The sequence below is a fragment of the Ipomoea nil genome, unplaced genomic scaffold (assembly GCF_001879475.1).
Source record: "Ipomoea nil cultivar Tokyo-kokei standard unplaced genomic scaffold, Asagao_1.1 scaffold0876, whole genome shotgun sequence".
NCBI classification, from domain to species: Eukaryota; Viridiplantae; Streptophyta; class Magnoliopsida; order Solanales; family Convolvulaceae; genus Ipomoea; species Ipomoea nil.
Genome location: NW_017617304.1, coordinates 1,135,557 through 1,163,534, shown reverse-complemented (window position 1 = coordinate 1,163,534; position 27,978 = coordinate 1,135,557). Strand labels below are relative to the sequence as shown.

Genomic DNA, 27,978 nt, shown 5'->3' with positions numbered 1-27,978 from the left:
TGATGCCAAACTGCCAAAGCCGTTTTTCACGGCTTTGGCAGTTTGACTTTTGAAAAATTAATTGATTGTCTTGCTGCAGCGCCGACTCCCTCTCCTTCTCTGTCAACAGTCTATTATCTTTTCAATTTCCAAAACCCTTCCTTCTATGTCTAGTGTCTACACTTCAACTCTTTTTCTCTTTCTCTTTTTCTTTTCACACGAACTTGTGTAGTATACGTATCATCTGTATATATAGACCACCGTTTTGTCCAAGTATCGGTGATCTGCCTCCGATGCATGTATAATACCATCGCTTCTCCAAGTTTCTTTTAGAGGTTCTATAACATGTCTGAAAGTTTTTATTTTCTTTTTGGAATTGAAAAACAAAAGGATTCGTACTATATATATACTCACAAACTTACGTATATATGAAACTATGAAATTCAGTAATCTTTATTACAACGGGAAGAAGAGTAGCACGAGCAATTCTTATGTATTTGTTTCCATTGAAATTATTCACGGTTTTGGAATGCGAACCAACGGTTCCGGTTTCGGTTCCTGTTCCAGATCTTCCATTCGGAACCTTTGGCCTCCGATTCTTAACCGGAACCGATCGTATGATTTCGGTTCCGGTTCAGTTCTAGCGGTGCATGGTTATAAAGTTTGGGTTTTTTTTATTGGCACTATGTTATGTGCAATTATATTAACTGAGATTTTAGTTGTAATATGAGATTTTTATCTTACAAACACCTATTGATATTTAGTAGTGGTAATTTTTTTTTTAATTTAAATTTCTCTAATTCTTCTTAATTCTCTGTCATTGTTTTCATCTTCAGTACATGTTCTCTTCCTCTTTCTTTTCTCACTTTTTTTTTATTGGTAGTATGTCATGTGCAATTAGGTTTCTTTTTTTTATTAGTAGTATGTCATTCATAATTAGGTTAACTGAGATTTTAGTTGTAATATGAGATTTTTATCTTACAAACATCTATTGATATTTAGTAGTGGTAATTTTATTTTTTTTAGTTTAAATTTCTCTAATTCTTCTTAATAATATTTTTTTTAGTTTAAATTTCTCTAATTCTTCTTAATTCATTGTCATTGTTTTCATCTTTCGTACATGTCATCTTCCTCTTTTTTTTTATTGGTAGTATGTCATGTGCAATTAGGTTAACTGAGATTTTAGTTGTAATATGAGATTTTTATCTTACAAACACCTATTAATATTTAGTAGTGGTAATTTTTTTTTTAGTTTAAATTTCTCTAATTCTTCTTACTAATTTTTTTTTTTAGTTTAAATTTCTCTAATTCTTCTTAATTCTCTGTCATTGTTTTTATCTTAATTTTTTATTTAGTTTAAATTTTTCTAATTCTTCTTACTAATTTTTTTTTTTAGTTTAAATTTCTCTAATTCTTCTTAATTCTCTGTCATTGTTTTCATCTTAATTTTTTTTTTTAGTTTAAATTTCTCTAATTCTTCTTAATTCTCTGTCATTGTTTTCATCTTCAGTACATGTCCTCTTCCTCTTTTTTTTTATTGGTAGTATGTCATGTGCAATTAGGTTAAATATTTAGTAGTGGTAGTGGTAATTTTTAAATTTTTATCTTACAAACACCTATTGATATTCTTTTTTTTTTATTGGTAGTATGCCATGTGCAATTAGGTTAAATATTTAGTAGTGGTAGTGGTAATTTTTAGATTTTTATCTTACAAACACCTATTGATATTTAGTAGTGGTAATTTTTATTTTTTTTTTGAATGCTACTGGTTCTATTACAATGTAGTATCTGTTCATATACTTTCTCAACCTACTAAAGCACATAGAACCAAATGGAAGTCCAACTCGGGTACCATTAGACCACATAGTCTTGGTATAACTTTGATATTTAATTACAAGATAATGTAAAAAGAAAACAATGGACAATGTAGTGAATATAATAATTAATAAATTTGAAGGTAAGGAATCTTTGAATTGTAGAAAATAAAGATAATATAACTAATGAAATTATATTTCTTTTAAATTTTTTTATAATGAATAATTTTTTTTAAATAAAGCATTATAGACATTCTAATTCTAAATTAATTAAATGCATATGCATTATTTTTTGTTGTAGCTACTAATTTATTTAATTTAATAAGAGTAATAAAGTGTCTTACATACTTTTCATCAACAATAATGAAATTAATGATTTTTTTCTTTTTTAAATTTTTATTCCTTGTTGAGACAAATTGTTTTGAGAGTTTGTCAATAACAATTGCTACAATTGCTGTCAATAGAGGATGATAATAAATAAATCAAAATATATGGTTACAATAGATATTGTTATAATGATATAGTAAAATTTAACTTACAAATTTCTTTAGAAGTTTTCATGCATTGATAAAGTTCTGATGTGTAAACTTGTTCAATTGGAGCTAGTAGGATGTTAACCTTGTCAATTATTTGGAAAATGGTCATACCGTTTTAGAGTCCATGTGTAATTGTATTTATGATCAACAACTTTCTAGTTAGGCGGCGCAAGTATGACTTGAATGATGTAAGAATAATTTTGTCCAATAAACAAAATAATATTATAATATTTGTAAAGTAATGTATAATTATACCATTATAAAAAATACAAAAAATATTAATACCATAATGACCTAAATCATTCCAATGATGCAAAAGCATAATTGAAATATTAAGTTTTGTTCTGTTAAAATGAAATATTCAGAATAGTGAATAGAGAGATGAGGGAGAAAGGATGATAGTCTCTTCATTATCATCTTCATTTATCTGTACAACTTCCATTACACATACAATACATATATATAATACCGAATAATAATGGCATACATAATGACACATTAATATGTCTGTTACAAACGTTACAAAATAATGGCCACCATTAATATTTATAATACTCCCCCTTGGACATTATTTGTCCATGATCTTGCCTCGTTAAAAACTTGCTAGGAAAACCCTGTGGGAAAAACCTAGACAGGAAAAGAGTACAATAGCAAATATATTCATGCAATCATGCCTCATTAAAAACTTCACTAGGAAAACCACGTGGGAAAAACCTAGTTGAAGAAAAGAGTACATGATATATGTAAAAACATATATTGTATTTGGTCGCCTCATTAAAAACCTTAACTTAAGAAAATCCTGTGGGAGAAACTTAGTTAAGGGAAAACAGAGTACAACCATAAGCCTTCAGGGCACAAACCGCACAATCTTCAGGATTTTGGGGTTTGTCCATTTAAGCAATTATTTTGCAACATTTTCTCTTTTACATCATTATATCATACTCATGCCTCGTTAAAAACCACACTAGAAAACCCAATGGGAGAAAACTAGTGAGAAAAAGAGTACATGATATTTATGTATTTATGTGTTGCAAATAGTGTGCAACTGTTAGTCTTTTATGACTTAATCTTAAGGATTTTACGTTCAATGTTCAATCTTCCAGATTGATTCGAGTAAATGTACTTCCAGTCTCCCCCTGAAGATAACAATCTTCAAGTTCTACATATATTTCAAATTTAAAGAGATGGATTGGACAAATCTTCTAGATTGTCACTAGAGTAGTGTACGATAATCTTATGGCTCTTCTAGAGCTCATATAACATTTGTGCAACACAAGTGTTATTGTCCTCATTTTGAACATTTAGGGAAATTCATTGTATAACCAGTTTGAACTTAGCATTGCAGGGATCAAACAAAACATCCAGTACCCAAGTAGCCTATTAAAACCGTATCATGGTTTCTTACATAAATGTCATATCTTTGTATCTCGAAGATACCGGAGGATATGTTAATCATTATTCAAGTACTTCATTTGTAGGGGGAGCACTAGATTTTGCTATCAATTTCATCGCAAATATGTTGCGATTATGGAACTTCTAGTTCTATAATGGTGCTCCAACGATAATGAAGTAAGGGACTTCGAGTCCAAAAAGGTCCCTTATCTGCTTCAGGAGATTATTAGGCAACCTTTAGTTTGATAAAAACATGATACTTATATGCATATAGACATGTGAAAAAGCATTTTTAGATGTAGGCTGACTGGTGTATATAAAAAAAATCTTCAAAGAAAAACTCGATCTTCAAGTCGAGGTAATACTTATAGCTTTCACAAGCTTTTTATTTCAAAAGTCTCAGTCTTTAAACATGAGCTGACATTATCAAGCTCTTTATATATTTCATTGATGTTTACACCATCAATCTTGACTGAGATAATAAATAATAAATAAGTTCATTATCAACCCTTTATCGAGCACACAATGGTACATATTATTCCTTCAATGAGGATATTAACTCCATTCGCAACCCTTTAAAGAGTAAATAATGGCACATAATAATACTTAAATAAATCCTCATTTCGAGAATTATGAATCCATCCAGGATTTCTCAAAATAAATTTAACTGCATATCTAAATTTATTATTCTGCCAATTGTATTATGTAGCGGAACTTAATGCCATTTACCGTGGGAGAGAATATTTGATTAAAATCAATCAAGGGTCTCTGCGTGAACCCATATGCTACAAACTCGCTTCATATTCTATCACCTCATTATTCTTATTTCTCTTTCATGCACACATCCATTTGTAACCTTCAGGGTTAACGCTCAACGGTGTAATGTTATAAAGAGAATTTTTCATTTTAGAGAATCGAGCTATGCCTTAATTGCTCCTTTATATATTAAATAGTCATGGCACTTCTGGTGCCTAACTCTGGATCCAGATTATCATATAACGAGCAATTTGTAATGGCAATTGTGTTGTCGACAACTCTAACCTTTTTGTAAAACTCCCATATTTGTAAAAGTAATGGCAATTTCTAAAACAACTAGATTCTAAACATTTCCCAAAGATATTTTGATCTGGTCGTTCCGCATCCCTAGTATTACGTTTGTTTGGTGCACCTATAAATCTTACCAGGGTTTTTCGTCATTTGGACGAACGTCTGCAGGACATAATTAATCAAGCTATTTCAAGAGTGACAATATTTCTTTATTAGATCTAGTATTATGATCCATATCTCTTTCACCGATAGATCTCCTACACTTCTAGTGTCAATGAGCATCGATAGATATGTTTGGTCCAAGGATATAGGACCTAGTCACTTCTTTTATGATCATTATGATCAATAGGTATGTTTGACAAATTATTTGCTAAAATCACAAATAGATTATCTTTTGAACTTCCAGTTCAATCTAACTAGTACATGGATTTAAATAATGAAGATGTTTTCATTCTATGAAATTTGTTGGCATTTAAAAGTTACGGAGTAGTATATTATCTCTCCCTAATGCCGAGAAACAATCTTCATTAGGAATGCAGTCAACGTACCCCATTATATATATTGATCCCCTATCATGGGCTTTCGGTATTTAATCGATAGACGAAGGTTTCTTTAATAGCCCTTTTAGAGGTACGTGTGATGGTGATATAAAATAGACTGCACAAATAAAATAACGCATATAGGGAAATGTTACTTTTGAAACCACGTACTAGGTGAAAAAAGGGGTATAGCAATCCTTGAGGGATTGATTTGTGATATGCATTGAGTTAGACTTGGGGAAAAAGAACTTGACTCATAGTAACGTCATAGCAATCCTTCAGGGATTGATGGGATAGGTGGACCATTTTTGGTCAAGAATTTATCGTCAAGGTTCATCCCTAAAGGGTGACTCATAGAATTAAAGTCCTTAATCTACCTTCTGGGCAAATAAATATAGAAAAATGAGGGCTATAAACTTAAATATCATATGCCCAAATCTCATGTCAAAGAGTTTCTATAGCAGAAACTAGCACTGTAACATGTCATAGCCTTTAATTGTTATCATATGCAAGTTAAGGTTTAGCAACGATAGGTGCAACCTAACCATATTGAGAATTTATGCCATTTTCCCACTTATAAGTTGGGTGATAAATCTCAATAGCTATGGCCTATAGCAAATTATAAATTCCCAACAAGAGAAATAACAAAATCTCTTATATGGACATAATCAAGAGATTATATGCTAAATGATGTCAATTAAAGAGAAGCACATGCAATATGTGATATGATTGTCCCTTATGTCTTGGACACCAAAAACTCAATTTAGTCATGCACATCATATTTGGTACACACAAGGCATGACATGACAAGAGATATTCTTATTAATTCATAAATTAGAAAAAATGAGAGAAGTACCGTTCGCCGAAGAATAATGAGCACATGTTTGCTGCCGGGCCCATTCATTCCTATTTTGGGGAATCAAAAACAATACTTTTCCAAGCAAGCTCTCATTTTATCTCATAGTTTCATACAAGTATGAAAATATCACAAAACAACAAATATACAAGCTGAATATGGCAGAAATTTTCAGAATTTTGACCTGGATTGTTGAATTTTCTGGGACAAAACGGTAACATATTTTGACACAAAATTTTGCAGATATATAGTTCAGCAAGTCTAGAACGTACACGAAAATTTTCATGCCAATCCAAGGTCTAGAAGTATTTTTTCTAAAAAATTTCCCAACATTGCTCCAGCAGAAAAATAATTGACAGCACAGTGCCAAAACTTTAATTTTTCTGGAATCACCACATATTTTTAACAAAATCTTTTTCCAGACATCAAATACCACGAGTCTAGGTTCTCCAGAAAAAAAATTTCATGCCAAAAGGAGTTCAAGAAGTATTTTTCACGAATTTAATTTTCAAACTGCGCCGGTCAGAATTTTCAAGCAGTGATTACTATGTGAAAAAAAATCACAACTTGTTTGCTTCAGGCAAACCAACATGATGTGAGTCAATTTTGACTTTTGGAGAGTATCATAGCATTAGAAATAGAAGTTGCAAACTTCATTCATAAGTCATTAGTCACTTTAAAGATCAATGCCATTTGAGGTCTTCCAGACCATATTAGAAAGTAGCCCAATAATGGTCAAATACATTATCAAGTAGGGAAGATTTAAAAACTCAAAGAGTATATTCCCAAAAAAAACTAAGTTGTTGGTTTCTTATAAAAAACATTCAAAATACTTAGTATAATATTTTATGTATTGTAGTACAATATGACCATCATAGTTGACAATGAGACCCGCTTACACCAAATATCCTTCAGGGATTGACTTAGGGTCTATAGATCTTTTAGATCAAATTTCTGTAATCGAGGGCTTGGGGCAAGATAACGGGATAAAATTAGTGCTCTTGATTTACTTTTTGGGCAAAGTTATATTAAAATTAGGCACTAATATTTTGTTTAAATTCTCATTTTTGAGATTTATTTCAATGCCAAAGACTCATGTGAAATAAAAATTAGCACCATCAATTGACTTTTAAAACAATACAAAGTCAATTATTTACATTGAAAGAATTGTCGTGGTGCTTTTATCTTAAATTAATGCTATGAATTTGTCTCTGGACAAAGATATGTTTAGAAGTTAGGCGGTTTAACAACGACAGGTGTAACCTAACAATTGAAGTCATGTTGAGAATTCGGGTTATAAATGAATCTCAACAATTATGACCTATTTCAAATAATCATTCATAGGGGTATAAAAACCTCATAGAAAAATAATCACATTTAAGGGCATATTAACTGGCGAGATGACCCGGCCCAAATCGGGAGATAATCCAAAGCATCACAATGGCCTTTGTATAAAACCAGAATAAGGAGAAAAAGAGAGAATCATTGCTTTTGGGTTTAATCATACTTGAACTATTATGATTGGAAACAGATGTCAAACTGATGCCATTCTCCCTACTAAATATCAGAAAGAAAAACTTGATTTTCATTTCTTCCTAGTATATGCAAAAAGGAATTCCTATTCCCAACGTTAGAAGGCCCAATAATGAAACCTCTATATGAATTCCACCTAACATTTGAAAAACAGAAGCCAGCTGCAAGCTCAAAGCTGGAAAGACAAATGATGAATAGAAACACTCAACTGAGCATCCTCTTTTTACTATGCAAAGCTGTAAATTTGTTAAACCTTGAAATGTGATCGCTAAGCAGAGAAGAGAGGAGACTATTTGGATGCAATGATGCTAATATCTCTTAGCACATAGCAACAAGTCAAAAATGTATAAGGAAAACCTTCCCTAAGCATGTCTTACAGTTGAACATTTGAATGAAAACACCTTTATGAAAGTCCCGTTAAAGACACTTATTATGTTCAAAGTTACTAGATACTCTCTATATTCAGTATCACAGAATAATAGAATATAGCAAGATAGGGTATCTCATTAAACCATAGATTATAATATAAAAGAATACGATGAAAAAGTACCGTTCACCGAAGACACGGATAAAGCCGAGGAGACCGCCATTGAAGATGCGAGAACTCCATTCCGTAACTTGTGGAACCAGTCTCCACGGAATTCCCTTGAGGAGTACACATACACGGAATTTCCCATTAGCAATGGCATCACTGGCTAACTGGCTTTAAAGTTTTTCCATAATTAAATCTATACGGTAAAATATAAGAGGCTGATTCCCTTCAATTATCTAGGGAAGGGATTGATGCAGCAGTATCGCTATTGTCGTGGAGAACAATTTCCAACCCGTCCGAAGTTCACTGTCACCTGTAACGACGGTGACTCCGCCACCATCCAAAGCAGCGATGGGAGCAGCCAAACTCCCCATCACCGGTACCAAATTAACCAGACCAGTCAACCATCGATGCCACCACTTGAGACGAATTGAAGAACCATCGAGAATATCAGAAAGTGTGATTGGTGTCCGATCAAGGATTCAATCAATGACAAATGGCGGTGAACCTTCCCCAACTCCATCTCCTATGCCCGAAAGAAGATCGGCACTCTGGATCGCGATCATCAACTGGATCATCAGCCGTTGTTTGCGATTTCTCCAATCGCGACAGCCTCTGCGCCGATTTCTTCTCCAATGATGGCAGCGGTTCCAGAGCAATCGGAGGTTGCTGCTGCCTTCCCATTTGTGTCCGGGACCTCATCGATGGCTGGCGATCATCGTCGATCCTCGTCGGATGTGCGATCGCAAATAGCGGAGGTTTCCGCAAAATCCTAGTTCTCTACCCCATCTTTGACGTAACTCAGCCAGAATACTCCGGACACGATTGAGATCGTTTTCCACCGTGGATAAAGGCGGTGGACCACAATCCATGATTGCCTCAACGAGGCGGACCTTTTGAACGATTCGGATCGTCGAAAAATTAACCGCCAGTGCCGGAAAATCGGAAAAGGGTCTTCGGCTGAAGTTAACCATTCATTCGCCGCGGGTAATCTCTAAACACTGTTTCGTTCACATGACGGGGATGTAGAGCAAGGGCTGATAACGTGTTAAAATGAAATATTCAGAATAGTAAATAGAGAGATGAGGGAGAAAGGATGATAGTCTCTTCATTATCATCTTCATTTATCTGTACAACTTCCATTACACATACAATACATATATATAATACCGAATAATAATGGCATACATAATGACACATTAATATGTCTGTTACAAACGTTACAAAATAATGACCACCATTAATATTTATAACATGTTCTAAATAATCAAAAGAAGATTTTTTTTTAAAGAAAAGAAGATTAATTAAACGTAAATAAAATAAAATAAAATAAAAAACAAAAATAGGAACAAAAAAACTTAACCTAAATTTTTTTTTTTAACAAAAAAATTCAAGAAAATTAAATGATTTTTAAAGTTCCGGATTTATAATCTTTGATGCTCAACTTTGAAAGCTAAATATTTAGTTGAGCTAATTATTTGACCAAAGTTTATGTTAAATTGTATATTATATTTTTTTAATACATTTTAACATATTTATAATATATGTTTAACAATTATGCCAACTCTAATTGAGTTGGGTTCAAACCTAAGACCTTTCTTATATAAATTAAGGGAAAATGACACTTTTTGCCCCTGAGTTATATACTTATAGCACTTTTTCCCCCTCAATTATTTAGGTAAGCACATTAGCCCCCTCAATTATTCTAAAAGTGGTGCTTTTTCCCCATGATATATTAAATTGACATTTATACCCTTAAAGTAAACATTTTATTTATTTTACTACTCCAACAAATTATTGCGTATACGTAGGAATGACCACGGATCGGTTTGAATTGAACCGGAAACTAAAGCAATCGAATTAATAGTTTTCGGTTATAATTCAAATCTAGAACTCAATATTTAAATGTCAATTTATTAAAATTATGTATCAAAAAAATTGAATCTTGAATCGTGAACCGTCGGTTCCGGATTCGATTCGCGATTTTGAACCGTCTTTATTTTAAAATCTTATTTTTTATTTTAAAATAGTATAAATTCAACAATAAATGTATTTTATTTTTTCAGTTCGAAACATGAACCGTCCGTTCCGGTTCACGATTTTAATAAACTCTAAATATCGAATTTCGATTCTAAATTGTAATTGGAATATTTTGGTTTGGTTGCTATAGTGTTTGTTTGGTTTGATCCAAATTATGGTCATAATTTGTTGGAGAAAAAAAATAAATTAAATATTTAGTTTAAGGGTAAATATGTCCATTTAACATTTCAGGGGGAAAAACAGCCACTTCAATAATTTAGGGGGAAAAAATGCTATAGGTATATAACACAGGGGGAAAAAGTGTCATTTTCCCTATAAATTAATGAGTATGTTAAGAATAATAAATAGTTAACGGAATATTCCGTTACTAAAGTTTATACTAACGAAATTTATGGTTATTTAAGGAAAAAATAATATAATAGAGGGTAAATAAGAAAAATCATTAAAAAAAAATACTAAAATCAAAATAATATGAACCATTCATTTTAAGAAACAACTACTACTGACATTTTTTTTTTTGTTTCAGGGCCTAACATTATTAGCTCTTATTTGATTTGTAGATAGATTTTAGGAATTTAGGTATTTTAAGATTTTAGGTGTAAATTAAAATAAGATTTAAGATTTTAGGATTTTAATATTTTAGTAAATTAAAATAGGATTAAGCTATATATATATATATATATATATATATATATATATATACACTAGTATTTGTCCCGTGCGATGCACGGAAAATATGTTATAAAAATATACTCTATATGGGATTTATTCATATATAAAAATTTTGTTATTTAATAATTATCACCGCTCGATGCACGGGAAAAAAAATTATGTTATTATAAATATAAATAAAAAAATAGAAAAATAAAAATATTTTAAATTATTTAATATAATAATATTTTTGAGCTTCCATTGGTCAAGTATTTATTATTTTTATAGAATACAAAATTAAAATTAAAATTAAAATTTTGTATGGTTAATATAATCTCTAATTATGTACATATTCAAATAAATTTATAGAAAGAATTTACATAATTACATTGATTTATTCTTAATTGTATTTCATCTATATTATAATTTTCACAATACGAATCTCTATATATATTAAAGCAAAATGATTGGCACAAAAATTTTCCCCCCAAAAACTTAGTGGCATTTTTGTAAAACCAAATTCATAATAATAATAATAATAATAATAATAATAATAATAATAATAATAATAATAATCTCTATAATTAGCATGTGTATATATATATAATATAAATAAATGTGTGTAACGTGGGAAGAATAATATATATGTAATATATATTCCTTTATTATTTTGGAATCAAAATTTATTATGATTGGAAGTTACCAATCTCTTCCTATGCCCTATTAATGACTATTAAATTATTTCATAAAGATTAGTTTACTACCTATATAATTATGTAGATGAGAATTAAAAAAAAAATTGTCTTCCTCCTCTTTCCTCCATTGCCATGAACTTTTATACAATATAAAATTATATATTTTCTTCTTCTTCTTCAAGGTTGGAACTCTCCTTTCAACAAGTGCTTTGTAAGTGTTATTCTTTTATTTTATTTTATTTAGTATGGGTAGAATACAAGTAGGGACATTAACATTTTACGGGTGCTTATGTGTATCTTGTGTTGTTTTATTGTTGATGATGATGATGGTTGATAGAAGAGGAGGATTTGAACAATTGAGACTTAGAGAAATTTGGGAAAATAAGATTTCACAGTAAGTGGTTGTTTTCTTTTTACTTTACCCAAAGTATTTTCTAAAGTGATGGATATGTTAGTTGATAATTATTTAATTGAATGTTTTGGCATATGAAATGACTCAATTGATTACTTAAAAACATTTTTATACTTAAAAAAAAATATTTATATATGAATTATACGGTTAATATGTTTTGCTTAAAAAATTTATTATTGATTTCATTTAGATTCAAGAAATAAGTGTACAACTATATATAAACTGCATATATTTGTTTAAAAATAATATATATATATATATATATATATATATATATATATATATATATTTGTTTTATTCATACGAAAAATAATGTGTGTGTGTATATATATATATATATATATATATATATATATATATATATATAGTTGTTTATTTACGTACATTGTGTATATCTCTATAAAAATTATTATTATTATTATTATTATTATTATTATTATTATTATTATTATTATTATTATTATTATTGTTATTATTATATCCCAAGCTCATTGAAGGGCAGAATACACCGCCCTTCTACCATCAACGCATCCTGTGCAATGTGAAGATAGAGTTCTCCCTGTTGATGGCACATGTGTCTTCTGCCCCGAGGTTGATGAAGATGCTGATCATATTGTAATAAGGAAATGCTGGAAGACAAGAGAGGTCTGGGAGCGCCTGATTCCTATCTATAATTTAAACGCGTGCAATGGGAATGTGACGACTTCGTGGGGTGGATCCTAGGCAACATTGCAATGAAGTCGGACTGAAGTGCGTTCTTTGCTACAACAACATATCTCGAGAAATTTGTTTCAATTGGGCAAAGGGCATGCAATGATTCAATTCTGTGTATTTTTTACATTAAAGATTTACATTACTTTTTCATATTGTATTTTTATTTGTAAATATGAAATTAATTACTATATATAAAAATAGTCTATTAAAAGGCATAATATTTATTTATATAATAATTATTTCCATATGAACGTAGGTAACTGTCAATTCCAGAATTACATATAGGTATAATAAGATATTATATATATATATATATATATATATATATATCGTACATCATATATAATTATTTAGATCAGATTTATAAATGATATATATAATTGGGTAGAGAATAATTTAATTATATATATTAATTTAAAAATAACTTATTAAAAGGTTTGAAATGATATAATAAATTATTTTAAAATTATTTGGCAGATTGAAATGTCGCAAAAGTCTCCCTACATTTAGTAATTTGTATTTGTAATTATGAAATTAATTACCATATATAAAAATAGTCTATTAAAGGGCATGATATTTATTTATTTATTTATATAATAATAATAATAATAATAATAATAATAATATAATAATAATACTACTATAACGAATTAACCTTACAAAACGAATTATTCACATACAGAAACGCGGAATCATGCATCATATTAGCCTTAACGAATTATTATTACTATAATTACTATGCACGTGTAATTTATGGTATTTAGTATGCAGGAATTATTATTCATTTGTTACTATGCACAAAAATCATGCAATAGCTATTAGTATTAGTATTTAGTATTACATAATTAAATTAAATCATCCTTAATTTGCACCCTTGATTACATAATTTGGAACGCAAATTATTCATTTATAATTCATTTGCACAAATTCATAGTTATAAATACCTCATTGGTCATGCTTCTCATTCATTTGCAATCCTCTTCCTATAATTTTCAATTTTCATACGCTAAACTTTTCAACTTTTCAATATGGCTCCCACCTTCAATCTACTTAACCAAATCACTGCTACCTCCACGAATTGTGCGATACAAGTTCGCCTAATCCGAATGTACGAGTCAACATTCAACAATAACACCTACAATTCTCATACTTTAGAGTGTGTGTTTCATGTTTCTAAGGTATATTCGTCACTTTTAGTATAGATATATATAGATTATCTTTTAGTCTATATATATCTCTAATTTCATTGTAAAATTAAACAAAATATATAATAATTATTAGGTACAGTAGCTTGCATATATATATATATATATATATATATATATATATATATATATATATATATATATTCAACATAATTTTAGTATATAGAATATTAATACTTTCCACATTTTATTTCCATTAATCATTTACCATTGATAATTACTAGGCTAAAAAACACACAATATTCGTGAGGATTTATTTGGTTTCTATCTATTTTTAGTGCAACATTTATTTTTAAGCCAATCAAAATCAATTACTCCAGTAGGCATATTTGTTTTCACATAAAATGTTTATGTTTGTGGGAATAATTATGGTTAGCCATTAATGACTCCTTTCTCAATGAGCATTAACTTAAGATTGAAGTTACAAACAAAAGGGTGGCAGAAGACACTAAGAACATTCCATCACAAAACATAAAGGGTAAGCATTGCGATTACAGACCATGAGGAAGATTACATCTTCATGCACCATTCGGTCAAAGAGGAAACATTATCATCAAAACAAAGGTATTTCATTCTCATTTCAAAAATATAAATATAGTAGAACATATTTTGTAGTTATCATGTAGTCAATGATCTATGTCTTTTTATTAAACTGTTAGCACTAAAAACCACTAATCTTTTGGTGAAAATGGTGGTTCGCCTATGTTCTCTCTTTTGTATTAACCCAATAGTCGCCTGAAATGTTAGGAAACTGTAATAAGATTTAGAAAAATTACATCAACACCAACATGCACAACCATAAACAATATGTTCCGGGATAACCAGGTTGCTACGTCTACGTACATTCAACTAAAAAGTACTCGGAAAATTATAATAGATCTATACATCAACAACCAACATGGTATATACCACGAAATTTTCAATAATTTGTAATTTTGTCACTCTTATTTTTCTATATTGTATGTTAAAGTGATTTCTTTATTGTTTCTATTTTCCATTTTATATTTCCGTTCCAACTTTTTATATATTACATCATCTCTTAAATTTTTCACACAATTACACAATAAGATGAACAATATTCATCCCATGCATTGCATGGGTATCATACTAGTAATAACTAAGATAATTACATTTAGAAAGCAAATATCAAATTTTGTATGAGTAAATTTAAACTCTAACTGAACACATTTTTTTATATGATTATATAATATATTCTTGGGAAAAGGGTCAAATAGGCCCTCGAACTTTAGCTTAGAAGTCAATTAGGCCCCTAAACTTTTTAAAGGTGCAATTACACCCATCAACAATTCATTTAAGAACAATGAAGCCGAAAAACAAATGAATGACCTGCTATCACAGGTCATTGGGGTTCAGGCCACCTTCCGGCGAATTTTTCTGGAAAAAAAAAAAAAAAAATGACCAGCGAAATTTTCGACAAAAGAAGTGACCGGGGCGAAATTTTCGGCAAATCTGAGTCAGTTGCTGGTCACATTTTTTTTTGTCCGAAAATTCGCCGGAAGGTGGCCTGAACCCTAATGACATGTGATAGCAGGTCATTAACTTGTTTTTGGGCTTCATTGCACCTAAATGAATTGTCGATGGGTGTAATTGCACCTTTAAAAAGTTTAGGGGCCTAATTGACTTTTAAGCTAAAGTTCTAGGGCTTATTTGACCATTTTCCCTATATTCTTTATGCACATGTCATTCCATAAACTAAAATGTCATTCTATAAGTCCAAGACCACTTTTTGTGGAGATAATTCAAATGTATTTTTTTTTTCTTTTAAAAGTCCTAAGTTTAGAAATCCAGAAAAACATTAAAGACCCATACGATATATATATATATATATATATATATATATATATATATATATATTTATGACTCAAATGATTTTTTTTTTATTCTGAATTCCAATAATTGACCCACGGCCCGCAGCATTTGCTTTCTTCATCCCTTCTCGCTTCTGCCATTTCTTTGAAGCATTTGGGAGGGAGAAAAATTATATGTAGAGGCTTGCATTAATTGCACTATTTCAGATATCGAATAGGCTTTCATTGAAAATTTAATTAATATTGTAATCCAAAGAAGCACCATAAATAACAAAAGCATATCAAATAAACTTTCATTGTAAAGCCAGAGATTTAATTGATATTGCATCGTTTCATATTTTCTATTAATCGGGAATCGGAATCTTTAATCCTAATATCATAACATTTAATAACTCCATTAATTCAATAAATGTAATTCTTTGTTATGGGCGAGAAAAAAATAGCTATTTTATTTTTCAAATGTTGTGCTTTTTTTTTTTTTTAAATTATAGTAAAGGATGTTGTGGCTATTTTATATTTATAGATAGTAATAATAATAATGTTGGTAATTAATTGTTACATTAATTAATCTTAACTATATGGTTTGGGAAGTAACATTAATTACTTCCCAAACAATATTGCTTTATTATAGTTTAGATTATAAAAATTATGTCGTTTTGGATTAATGAATATTATAAATACTTTTCAAATAATTAAGAAAATTAATTATTTAATTATATTTTACAATTGTATATGATAAAAAATATTTAAATATTCACATAAATTCTACTTATTACCTTTAGGAGTGTGTGCAATTCGGTGAAAATTTGTTAAATAATCGAATAAAATATTCAGTTAATAAATTTTAAAAAGAGTTTTTTTTTTCAAAATGGTCCCTTCGCTCATTCTCAATTTTGAATTTCGATTTTTAATTGCACCCAATGTGGTCCCTTGACTTTTAAAAATTCTCCCAAATTGGTTCTCTGTTAGATTTTGGGTTAGCTTACCGTTAATTGTGATGGCATTTCGGTCAGTTCTTCACCTCCACGACCAGAAATAAGGATTCATCGTGAAAATGTCTGCTGAGATTCCCAGTTTCCCTTTTCTTCCGCTCTCTTGTCCCTGCAATCTCACACTGGAATCGCTCTTCTTCACATTGAAATTACTGATTGTTGCCAACTCTTCTAGCTTCGAGATCACACTACTTGCTGGCTTTGTAGTCGTTAATCTCATCTATTCTTTCTCCATCTTCTTATTCTCCTTGAATAGGGGGCTTAGATCGAAGCCTGAGACAGAGATATGATGTGGAAGGCGTTCAGCATCTCCACTTCCTTGGCCTTGTCGCCGAAAAATTCATCGTGGTCTTTGTTTTTCCTCAGGGGACGGATTTCTTGAACTAGGACGAAGACATGATCTTGGCAATGGTGATTCTTGAATTCGAGTTGGGGTCAAGCATTTTGGTGATTAGTTTTCTCTGTATACCCATTCATGCAAATACCACTCAATAGAATATTAAATGTGACTGGACAAGGAGGGATGTCTCCCAAAAAATGTCCTGAAAAAACCTGTATGCTTCATCTGGTTTTCCCAATCTAAACAAACAATGTGTTAAGGATATGTGTGGCTGACATTTTATCTCTTTATATTTGTGGTAGTTATGTTCCTGTAGAATAGGTGTGTTGAACAAGTTGTTACAACCTCCTACTATTCTCCCTCTCTTGTACACTATTTATAGCTCATTATTTTACATCAATAAAGTACAGTTTATAATCTTTACATGGTATCAAGAGCCTTGAATCTCCCACGAAGTTTTTTTCTCTACCCACATGGCTTCCACTACTACAACCACAAACGATATAATCCAACTAAATGCCCCTACAAACTTTCCCATTAAACCCAATACCACGAATTTCCCAGTGTGGAGACGTCAAGTCCACTCTACACTTATTGGGTTTAATCTTCTGGGTTACATCGATGGTACCACCACGGAACCCGCCAAATTCACTGATACTGCTCAAACTGCCGTTAACCCGGCCCATCTAATTTGGTATCGTCAAGACCAAATCATTGTTAGTGCACTTCTCGGTAGTTGTACTGACACCATACAGCCCCTCATCTCCTTGGCTACGACAGCCCACGATGCGTGGCAACGTCTGATTGCTAGTTACGCCAGTGCCTCTCGAGGACGTATCATATCCCTCAAGGCCAAGATCACGAAAAATCCGAGAGGGTCTCGGTCCATTACGTCTTACCTCAATGACATGCGAGCCTTAGCTGATGATCTTGCGCTGGCTCAGTGTCCAGTTTCGGATGAAGATCTAATTGTTTATATATTAACTCAGTTATGGGAGGAGTACAACTCTATTATATCTGCCGTCCGTGTTCGTGAAAAGCCAATTTCCTTTAGTGAATTGGCGGACATGCTGACTGACCATGAACGTCAGCTGAAGGCAGCGGATGAGACGCGGCAATCGGTACTAGTTACTGCCAATATGACTCACCGTGCTTCGCCACCCCCATGGTCTAACCAGCAGTCAGCTTCCAACCGGAGGGCCCGTAATAATGTCTATAATAATGGCGCCCACCGACAAAATTGGCAACAAGGGGGTAACAATCGCTCCAGTATTATTTGTAAGTTTTTTCATCTTACAGGTCACGAAACCAAGGTATGTCGCAAGCTAGCTAGATTTCTTAAAGAGCATAATGTTGTCCCTATGCAACCGTATATGTCTCCTACAGCTAATGTTGTGACTGGGGCGTCTCCTCCCTGGATGTTTGATAGTGGGGCGTCGCACCATGTGACATAGTGGATTGGATGAACTACGCCTGGGTGACGGTAATTCCTTACAAATATCCCACATTGGCCAGTCTGTCATTCCCACCCCTTCTAATGTTCTTACTTTAAATAATGTCTTGCGTCTCCCACAGTTACACACTAATTTAGTTTCTGTTTCCCAGTTATGTAAGACTAATCGTGTGTCTATTGAATTCTTTGATTCTCATTTTTTGGTTAAGGAACTTCGAACGGGGATTCCGCTGCTACGGGGGGCGAACATTAATGGTGTCTATTTTGGACCAGTTGTCTCTCACCCAACAGTTCATGCTACGCAGTTGGGTCGTTTGTCTCAGTGGCACCAACAACTCGGCCACCCGTCGAATAAGGTGTTGCAACGCTGTAATGTTCCAGTTTCCATGTCATCTCTGCGAAATTTTTATTGTTCCCCCTGCAATGTTCATAAAAGTCATAAACTGCCTTTTTCTAAAAATACACTTGTTAGCACTAAACCTTTGCAACTTGTTTATACTGATGTGTGGGGACCTACTGAGTACTCTATTGATGAATTTTGCTATTATGTCATTTTGGTAGACCACTTCTCAAAGTACCCTTAGCTGTATCCCATGAAACGTAAATCGGATGTGTTTCCAATATTCATTCAGTTCAAACAGCTAGTGGAAAAATATTTTAGCCTGTCAATTGTTTCTGTTTACTTAGATAATAGGGGCGAGTTCATGAGACTTGGGCCGTTTTTTAATACTCACGGTATCTCTCATTTCACCACCCCGCCACACACTCCTGAGCTCAATGGTGTCGCCTAGCGACGACACAGGCATGTCGTGGAAACTGGTATGTCTCTTCTTCACTCCGCGTCTTTGCCGTCCTCATACTGGACCTACACCTTTCAGACAGCCGTATATCTTATTAATCGGCTCCCTACTCCGACTTTAGGTAACCAATCCCCATTTTCTGTCTTGTTTCAACAATTGCCTAATTATGCCAAATTACAACCCTTTGGTTGCCTATGTTTTCCCTGGTTGCGTCCCTATAACACCAAGGAACTACAACCAAAGTCACGTCCATGCATTTTCCTTGGCTACTCGAACAGCCAATCCGGTTATAAGTGTCTAGATTTTGGTTCGAATCATATTTATGTATCTAGGCATGTGAGATTTGTGCCCCATGTGTTTCCTTATAACGATTTGCAAAAGTCATCTAACAGCTTACCTTCTGATTCTCATGATTTAGAATCACGCATTATTTTGTGCAAGTCGTCTCCTTTGTCTACACAGGTTGAGCCCGTGGGTGTTCCAACACCAGTCCCAACACCGGTTCCAACTCCATTCCCAACACCAGTTCCAACACCCGTTCCAACACCAGCTCCAACTCTAGCTCAGAGTCCAGTTCCAACACCATCACCGTCAGATACGTCCAATTCGTCGTCTCCCACTGTCTCAGAAAATGGTCAACCTGCAGCCCAATCCATGTCTGATTCATAACCTATCTCCACCTCCGACACGTCTCAACCGTTGCATAATGTTCGCCGTTCCACCCGGGAGCGTCGTCCTAATCCCCGATATTCCGATTATGTCATTAATCAAGCCACTTCCCATCCCTTGCCTCCTACTTTAGAACCTTCTACTGCCGCCCAGGATCTTAAAGATGCTCGGTGGATGAAAGCAATGGATGAGGAGTTCGAAGAGCTGCAACGTAACAACACGTGGCAACTGGTACCCCGTGGCGCAGCTGTTCCGATTGGCTGCAAATGGGTCTTCCGTGTTAAGCGCAAATCAGATGGGTCGGTTGATCGTTTTAAAGCGCGGCTTGTCGCTAAGGGGTTCTTGCAGACTGCTGGATGGGATTATTTTGAGACATATAGTCCGATTATGAAATCGGTCACGATCCGTATTGTTCTAACCATTGCTTTGAGTAATCGCTGGGGTCTGCGCCAGCTAGATATCAATAATGCGTTCCTTAATGGAACATTGCACGAGGAGGTGTTTATGGAGCAGCTTCCCGGGTTTGTTGATCCGTCATTTCCATCTCATGTATGCAAACTGACCAAAGCCTTATATGGTCTTAAACAGGCTCCCAGGGCTTGGTACTTAGAACTTTCCCAGTTCTTGTTGCGTTGTGGGTTTTTGAAGTCACAGGCAGATGCGTCTTTGTTTGTTTATTCTGCTAATGATATTATTGTTTATTTCCTGGTGTATGTCGATGATATTATCCTAACAGGAAACAATGTTGCGTGACTTGACAAGTTTGTTGGGACTCTGTCAGCTCAGTTTGCTCTTAAGGACCTGGGTCCCTTGCATCATTTCTTGGGTATTGAAGTAGTCTCGACTCTTAATGGCATGTTCCTGTCTCAGAGTCAATATATCACAGATCTTCTGGTTCGGTTTAAGATGGATGGTGCAAAGTCTGTTTCGACACCATTGGCTACTACGGGCAAGTTGCTACCTGCGCAGTCTGGTAGTGTTGCGGTGGATGTCACTCAATTTCGGCGTTTCCTTGGTGCATTGCAGTACTTGGTCATCACTAGGCCAGATGTATCCTATGCAGTTAACCGTCTCTCGCAGTTCATGCATTCACCGACAGAGTTGCACTGGCAGGCGGCCAAACGGTTGCTACGTTATCTAAAAGGAACAGTTTGTCATGGGCTGTTTCTCCGCACTGGGCAACCACTGTCACTGAGTGTTTATACAGATGCTGATTGGGGCGGTTGCACTACCGATGGCCGTTCCACCACCGCATACTTGTTGTATCTTGGTGCTAATCTTGTTTCTTGGAAGTCCACCCGCCAGAAGTCCGTGTCACGCTCGTTGACGGAATCTGAATATCGAGCCTTGGCGAATGCTGCTGCAGAGGTCTTGTGGACAAAGAATCTGCTTCACGAGCTGCGGGTGCAACTAGTGAAACCACCAGTTATGTTCTGTGACAACCTTAGTGCGACATATGTGTGCAGAAATCCGGTTTTCCATTCACGTATGATGCATCTGGCGCTGGACTACTTCTTTGTTCGTGACTTAGTCTCTAATGGTTCACTGGTAGTGCGGCACATTCCTTCGTCGGCTCAGCTAGCTGACTTCCTCACAAAGCCGTTGGGCCGCTCTTTGTTTCTTCTATTCCGTTCCAAGATTGGAGTCTTCGACAGATCCTCAATCTTGCGGGGGCGTGTTAAGGATATGTGTGGTTGACATTTTATCTCTTTATATTTGTGGTAGTTATGTTCCTGTAGAATAGGTGTGTTGAACAAGTTGTTACAACCTCCTACTATTCTCCCTCTCTTGTACACTATTTATAGCTCATTATTTTACATCAATAAAGTACAGTTTATAATCTTTACACAATGCATCAATGTATTGTAACTCCAGGTATCAGGAAGAATACCAACCTCAAGCATTTCTTCCAACAGATCAAGGCATCTAGATAACATGCCATGCCTGGTATCACTGGATATCAAAGAGTTATAGGTAATAACATCTGGCTTAATCCCAACTTCTTTCATTCTATGAATAGAATAACCTGCATCAATGCCTACAAAACAACAATATGTTGTAATCAGCGTATTGTAAGTCACTACATCTACTGGCACTCCTACTCTTATACCATCAATTATCACTGTCTCCGCTTTCTCCAGTTGTTTGGCTTTACAAAGACATGCTACAGTTATGTTCAATAGCTTAGTTGATAACCTACTTTTAATTCTGAACATCTATTCCAAATATTAGTCGCCCAATCTGTAACCAAAATCAATTGGAAAACTAATCAAAATCCCGACCCTTCCTTAGGCTCAACCACAGCCTCGGAGTGACTATGCAAAGCTGCGACCGCCGGGAGAACCTCCATTGACATTGACTGCATCGCGGCTTGAGAGTTTGCAACGGGTGGGCGATCAATAAATTGGCGATGGCGATGGCGATCAACATCCCTAGCACCCTTGACTCCAACGGTGGATTCCAATTGCCCATGCAATGCCTCGATCAACGGGGGGTGGTTGACGAAATTGGAGTCGCGACGCGATTGGATTACTTCGGTCGCAAAATAGGCGGTTGTTCGCACAAGTCTTTCTTTTCCGGTGACGGGGATAAATGCTTATTATTCTGTTCAGTTACAAGAAACTGGGGGTAACACCCTCCTTTTTCTAAACTCTAGAGCCCATAATTAAACCTTCTAAATAGGATTAATCAAGGAAAGATTAATTAAACATAAACTGAGGGGAAAGTTACCACCACAGTTACCCACTCTTGAGTAACTACACAAGCTAAACAAAATTACTAATACTGGATTCTAAGCTCATAAAACATCAAAAGAGGAAACAAACCCCAATGCCTACGCACCAACAAAAGTATAGTAGTCTAACTACAACCATCAACAAACTAAAAAGGAAAGGGGATACTGATCTAGTATCTACGAAACCTAGAGCTACGCACTACTCTATCGATACGTGCTCTCATCAAGCACTGGGTTCACCTGAAAGGGGTTATAAAACACGTAGGAAAATAAACCCGCTAGCATATAATGCTAAGTACCATGTAACATACTATAGATATAGGTTGGAAAACGTTTTGCATTCATACACATTCTCAAGTATGAACATAAGCAATCAAGACACTCACCCAAAAGATCTCATTTAGATATACTTTATATACTTCTATATGCTCAACAACCTATACTCAAATCAACAGCTAACAACTCATAAATGATGTTCTTGCATATAAGAAGTACTGGAAACTGTGATACAATTCATCTATTAAGTTACTATGCACTTCGTGCAATCATGACCACCCAGATAGACGGGAAACTCCATGGCAGAGCTTCGATTATCCCACGAACACATTACTTCCTCACATGAAAGTCGGAGTGGACAAGAAAACTGGGTGGAGCCGGTTTCTTTCGGCGTGGAAGTCTGCGGATGATCCCGGCAGGGAAGAGTATGTGGTGATATTGGATCTGAAAGGGGTGCTGATCGTTAAGTGGAGCGGTATTCCAGAAATGACTCCAAACATCAACTCCTATAACTACTTCGACAACGACGATGAAGTCACGATGTCGTATTAGACACGGGACCCGTCGATATACACAGTAGTGATGGTAAATGAGTATGGGGTGTTCAGTAAAATCATATGGCAGCAAGGATACGATGGTGTGATGAGATGGGTGGGGATGGTGTGATGAGATGGGCGAGCACTCAAATGGCGGAAGTGAACACAGCCATTGGGTTAAAGGGATGTGAGGAGCACAAAACTTAACGAAATGACCAAAAATACAAATTGGGTGCAATTGAAAGTTGGAATGCAAAATTGAGAATGAGCGATAGTCGAGGGATCATTTTGGGAAAAAACTCTTTTTAAAATAAATATTTTAGTTCAGTTAGTGTTTTTTTTAAAAAAAAAATAAATTAGTTATCGATAGTTTGGTTATAAAGTATTGGTTAACTAAATTAACATATTAATTAAGTGTATAGTTATAATAGTGGATGTCGTATTTGACTTCACCAGTTGATGCTGCTGACAGGGGCGGAGCCACCCCTTGGGGTAAGGGAGCCCTGCCTCCCCACCCCCACCCACTCCCCATTTTTAGTAAATATATAGGTATATATTATTATAATGTAGATAAATTACACTTTTGGCACCCTCCTATTTTTAAAAAAATAAAATAAAATCTATTATGTATATATTAAATGAACTCGAAAGTTACACTTTTTGTCCTTAAGTTATAGGATAATTGTAAAATTCATCCATAATTGTTGGTCGTGTTCACTTTTCGTCCCTAAGCTATAATTGACGTTGCAAATCTCGTCCTTTTAATAACAGGTTGTGGCCACTCTTCCTTTCTAAGCTATACTTCGTTTCTAATGTTTTGTTAGTAAAGGAACAAAATTTGCAATATCAATTACGGAGTATATTTTAGGGACGAAAAGTAAGCACGATTAATAATTATGAATTCTTCAATTACCCTATATAACTTAGTGATTAAAAGTGTAAGTTCTTTTATTTTTTAATATTGTATAATTTTTGTATTATGTAAAAAAGCCAAAAGTACTGTTTGACAATCTTAACGATCGTACTCATATAATTATATATTTCATATATTATTACACATAGTATGATTAAAAATAATTATCAATAATAATTGGCACAATCATATATGGTATATATATATAATAATAATATTGTGTGGTTGGTACTAATATTAACTAAAATGATAAATTTCCTCTATAAATTTGCCCCCCAACCTCAACTTTCTGGCTCCGCCACCGACTGCTGAACCAGGTTCAGTCTGACTGTGCTACCAAGCGTGATCTTACCAACCAATATAGAAATCAGAATTACAATAGTAGTGTTTGGAAAATTCTTCTCAAAATAGCATTGAAGTTCGTAGTTTCCAAAAAGAAAAATGTTTCCTTTTATAGCATTAGCCTTCAACTGCCTTCTCCAAAATAATAGCTATCCACCACCACATGAATTATTAAAACTTCATAGAATAAATCTCCATCACACATAATTCCATAGAAATAGCTTTTCACCGATCTGACATGCTGACTTCCCTTTTGAATCTATGAACTCTAATTTTATCGTTCATTCCATCGAGACTTGTAGAAATCACTCCATAGGATAGGAGATAGTCTAAGGCTTATATTTTGAACAACACCTAATTTAATTGTCACATAAATTGCCCACCAATTATAGGATTAATGTGTATCATTTTGTACACTAACACCTATGTTTAGTAACATTAGTAAAAGGAAATCAGTAAGAAGCTAGCTTGTATAAAGTTCTTTATATATATAAGAGAGCAAATACCAAATTTGGTCCCACGAGTATTAACAAAATGACAATTTTGGTCCATATGTTTAATTTCTATCAATTTTCATTCACAATTATTATTTTAGTACCAATTTTCATCCACGACTATTGCTTTAGTGCCAAAATTTATTACGTCGATCACTCATTCGTTTAAGATATGCCAACAGTGCGCAAGTCTCGGGCCTCAGTTCAAACGCTCATGGATGACCAAGGGGAGTGGCTTACAAACGGGAAGGATTTGCAGAACCACGTGCGCCAGTTTTATTTAACTCTCTTTGCTGCAGATGCGACGGGCTCACCGGCAGCACCCATATTTGCTAATTTCCCCAGGATGATGCCTCTTGACTGGAATATTTTTAACAGGCCCGTTTCTAAAGACGATGTGCACATTGCCCTGAAGGACATGAAACCGTACAAGGCACCGGGACCGGATGGCTTTCAAGCGGGGTTCTATCAGCGTACGTGGGACAAGACAGGGGATGGCATTTTTCAGCTGGTTAGCCAGGCTTTCTCATTAGGCTCTCTACCCGAGGTCTAAATGATACCTTTATTGCCCTTATCCCCAAGGTGGGGGCACCAGAACGCATCAAGCAATTCCGTCCAGTAAGTCTTTGCAATGTCAGTTACAAGATTGTGACCAAGACGATTACTAACAGGCTCAAACATATCTTGCCAAAGATCGTGGGGCCGTTTCAGAGTTCTTTTGTCCCGGGGCGTCAGATAACGGACAATATTCTCATTTTCCAAGAGGTGATGCACACCATGCGGGAAAAAAGATGGGGTAAAGGATACATGGCAATCAAATTAGATTTGGAGAAAGCGTACGATCGGCTTTCCTGGCCCTTTATCCAGGACACCCTTGAACAAGCTGGCTTCACAGGTAGCATCAAAGAGCTCATGATGACGTGCATTAAGACACCAAAGCTGTCGATCATTTGGAATGGGGAACGGTTGCCGCCCTTCCATCCGGAGCGGGGAATTAGGCAAGGCGACTCCATGTCTCCGGCGATCTTTGTTTTATGCATGGAGAGGCTGAGCCAGCTGATTGTCTCGGAAAGGGAACACAAGGCGTGGAAAGGTATTAAATTAGCCATTGATGGGCATATTCTAACTCATCTTTGTTTTGCAGATGATATGATCTTGTTCACGGAGGCAACGCCGGATCAAGTAGACGTGGTAAAAGCATGCTTGGACCGATTTTGCACAGCCTTGGGACAGAAGATTAGTTTGGACAAGTGTCAGGTGTTTTTCTCAAAAAACACGGACCCGACAATGAAGGAGGAAATCTCTCACAGTCTTCGCATAGCCCCCACAACGGACCTGGGCAAATATTTGGGCGTGCCAGCCATCCATGGCCGGGTGACTTGCACGACACACGCGGACCTGCTCAATAGGATATCTAACAGGCTCGAGGGTTGGAAAGCGAAGACTTTATCTCTCGCGGGACGAGTCATGCTCGCGAAATCAGTCTTAAATGCCATCCCGGCATATACTATGCAGACAACGTTACTACCAAAAAGCCTTTGCCTCAAGATTGAAAAACGGACGAGAAAATTTGTATGGGGTAGCAATGGAACAGAAAATAAGATGAGCCTTGCGAATTGGGACTTGGTTACGACAGCAAAGGACGAAGGCAGTTTGGGGCTTAAACGCCTAGGGGAGATGAATATGGCCTACATGGCAAAGCTAGGGTGGCGACTGCTCACGGAAGCTGACGCTCTATGGGCTCGGACAATCAATTCAAAGTATAGGAAATCAGGCGATTTACATGGGGCCCAACAAGGCCGACGTAGGATTTCTAATGCTTGGCGGGTATATCACAAGCCTGGCCAATTATGGAGAAAGGTTTGACATGCACAGTTCGTAGCGGCAATACCACAAAGTTCTGGATGGATAAGTAGCTTAACCCGGAACCTCTATACAACCACCTCCAAGTACAGCTCCCCTTGCCCGAACTCTATGCGACGGTAAGGGAATATTGGGATGAGGCCCCGGGGCTGGAAGTGGGAAGCGTTGGGGAATGCTCTTCTAGTTGACGCGCAGGAAAAGCTTGCTGGATATGTTCTAACTACGAACAGTGTGGAAGACAGAATAGGTTGGGAACTTGACGTTAGCGGAAAGTTCTCGATCCGGTCTATGTATAGCGCCCTCGTGAATGGTTCTAACAGTAGTGAAGATACAGACTGGCACACGATTTGGCGGATACGCGTGCCGGCTAGGCTCTGCATGTTCCTCTGGCTAGTCCGACACGAAAAAATTCTCACGAACGGAGAGCGAGCCAAGCGACATCTAACTACTGATCCTTTCTGTTTTGTTTGTGCAGGTCAGGTGGAGAACTTAGACCACCTCTTCAGAGATTTCCCAGCGGCGAAGGCAGTTTGGGATTCCACGTTACCCAGACGAACTCTCGATCACCTATCTACTTTGACTTGGAGGCAATGGCTCTTAGTGAACATCAAAGGAGAAGCAAGACTAGGATTCAACAACAACTGGCCGCCGATGTTCTGCGCTCGCCTTTGGTGGATTTGGCGCTTGAGAAACGAAGGAGTTTTTAACCAAAAGCACATGCCGATGGCCAGCAAGCTAGAATGGCTCGCGAAGTACGACGTGGAGGTAAAGGCCGCGTTCGAGAAACGTTTA

General features: G+C 35.1%; 1 protein-coding gene and 1 pseudogene across 1 annotated transcript; one reads left to right on the top strand and one right to left on the bottom strand.

Moving 5' to 3' along the window:
* Nucleotides 1–17,201: 17,201 nt before the first annotated feature.
* Nucleotides 17,202–22,244, bottom strand: LOC109179052 (annotated as a pseudogene).
* Nucleotides 22,245–22,438: 194 nt separating this feature from the next.
* LOC109179051 (S-locus-specific glycoprotein S6-like) lies at nucleotides 22,439–23,590 on the top strand. The gene is made up of 2 exons (XM_019328622.1): nucleotides 22,439–22,580; nucleotides 23,322–23,590. The coding sequence occupies exons 1-2, from the start codon at nucleotides 22,439–22,441 to the stop codon at nucleotides 23,588–23,590; spliced, it is 411 nt and encodes a 136-aa protein (XP_019184167.1).
* The last annotated feature ends 4,388 nt before the right edge of the window (nucleotides 23,591–27,978 follow it).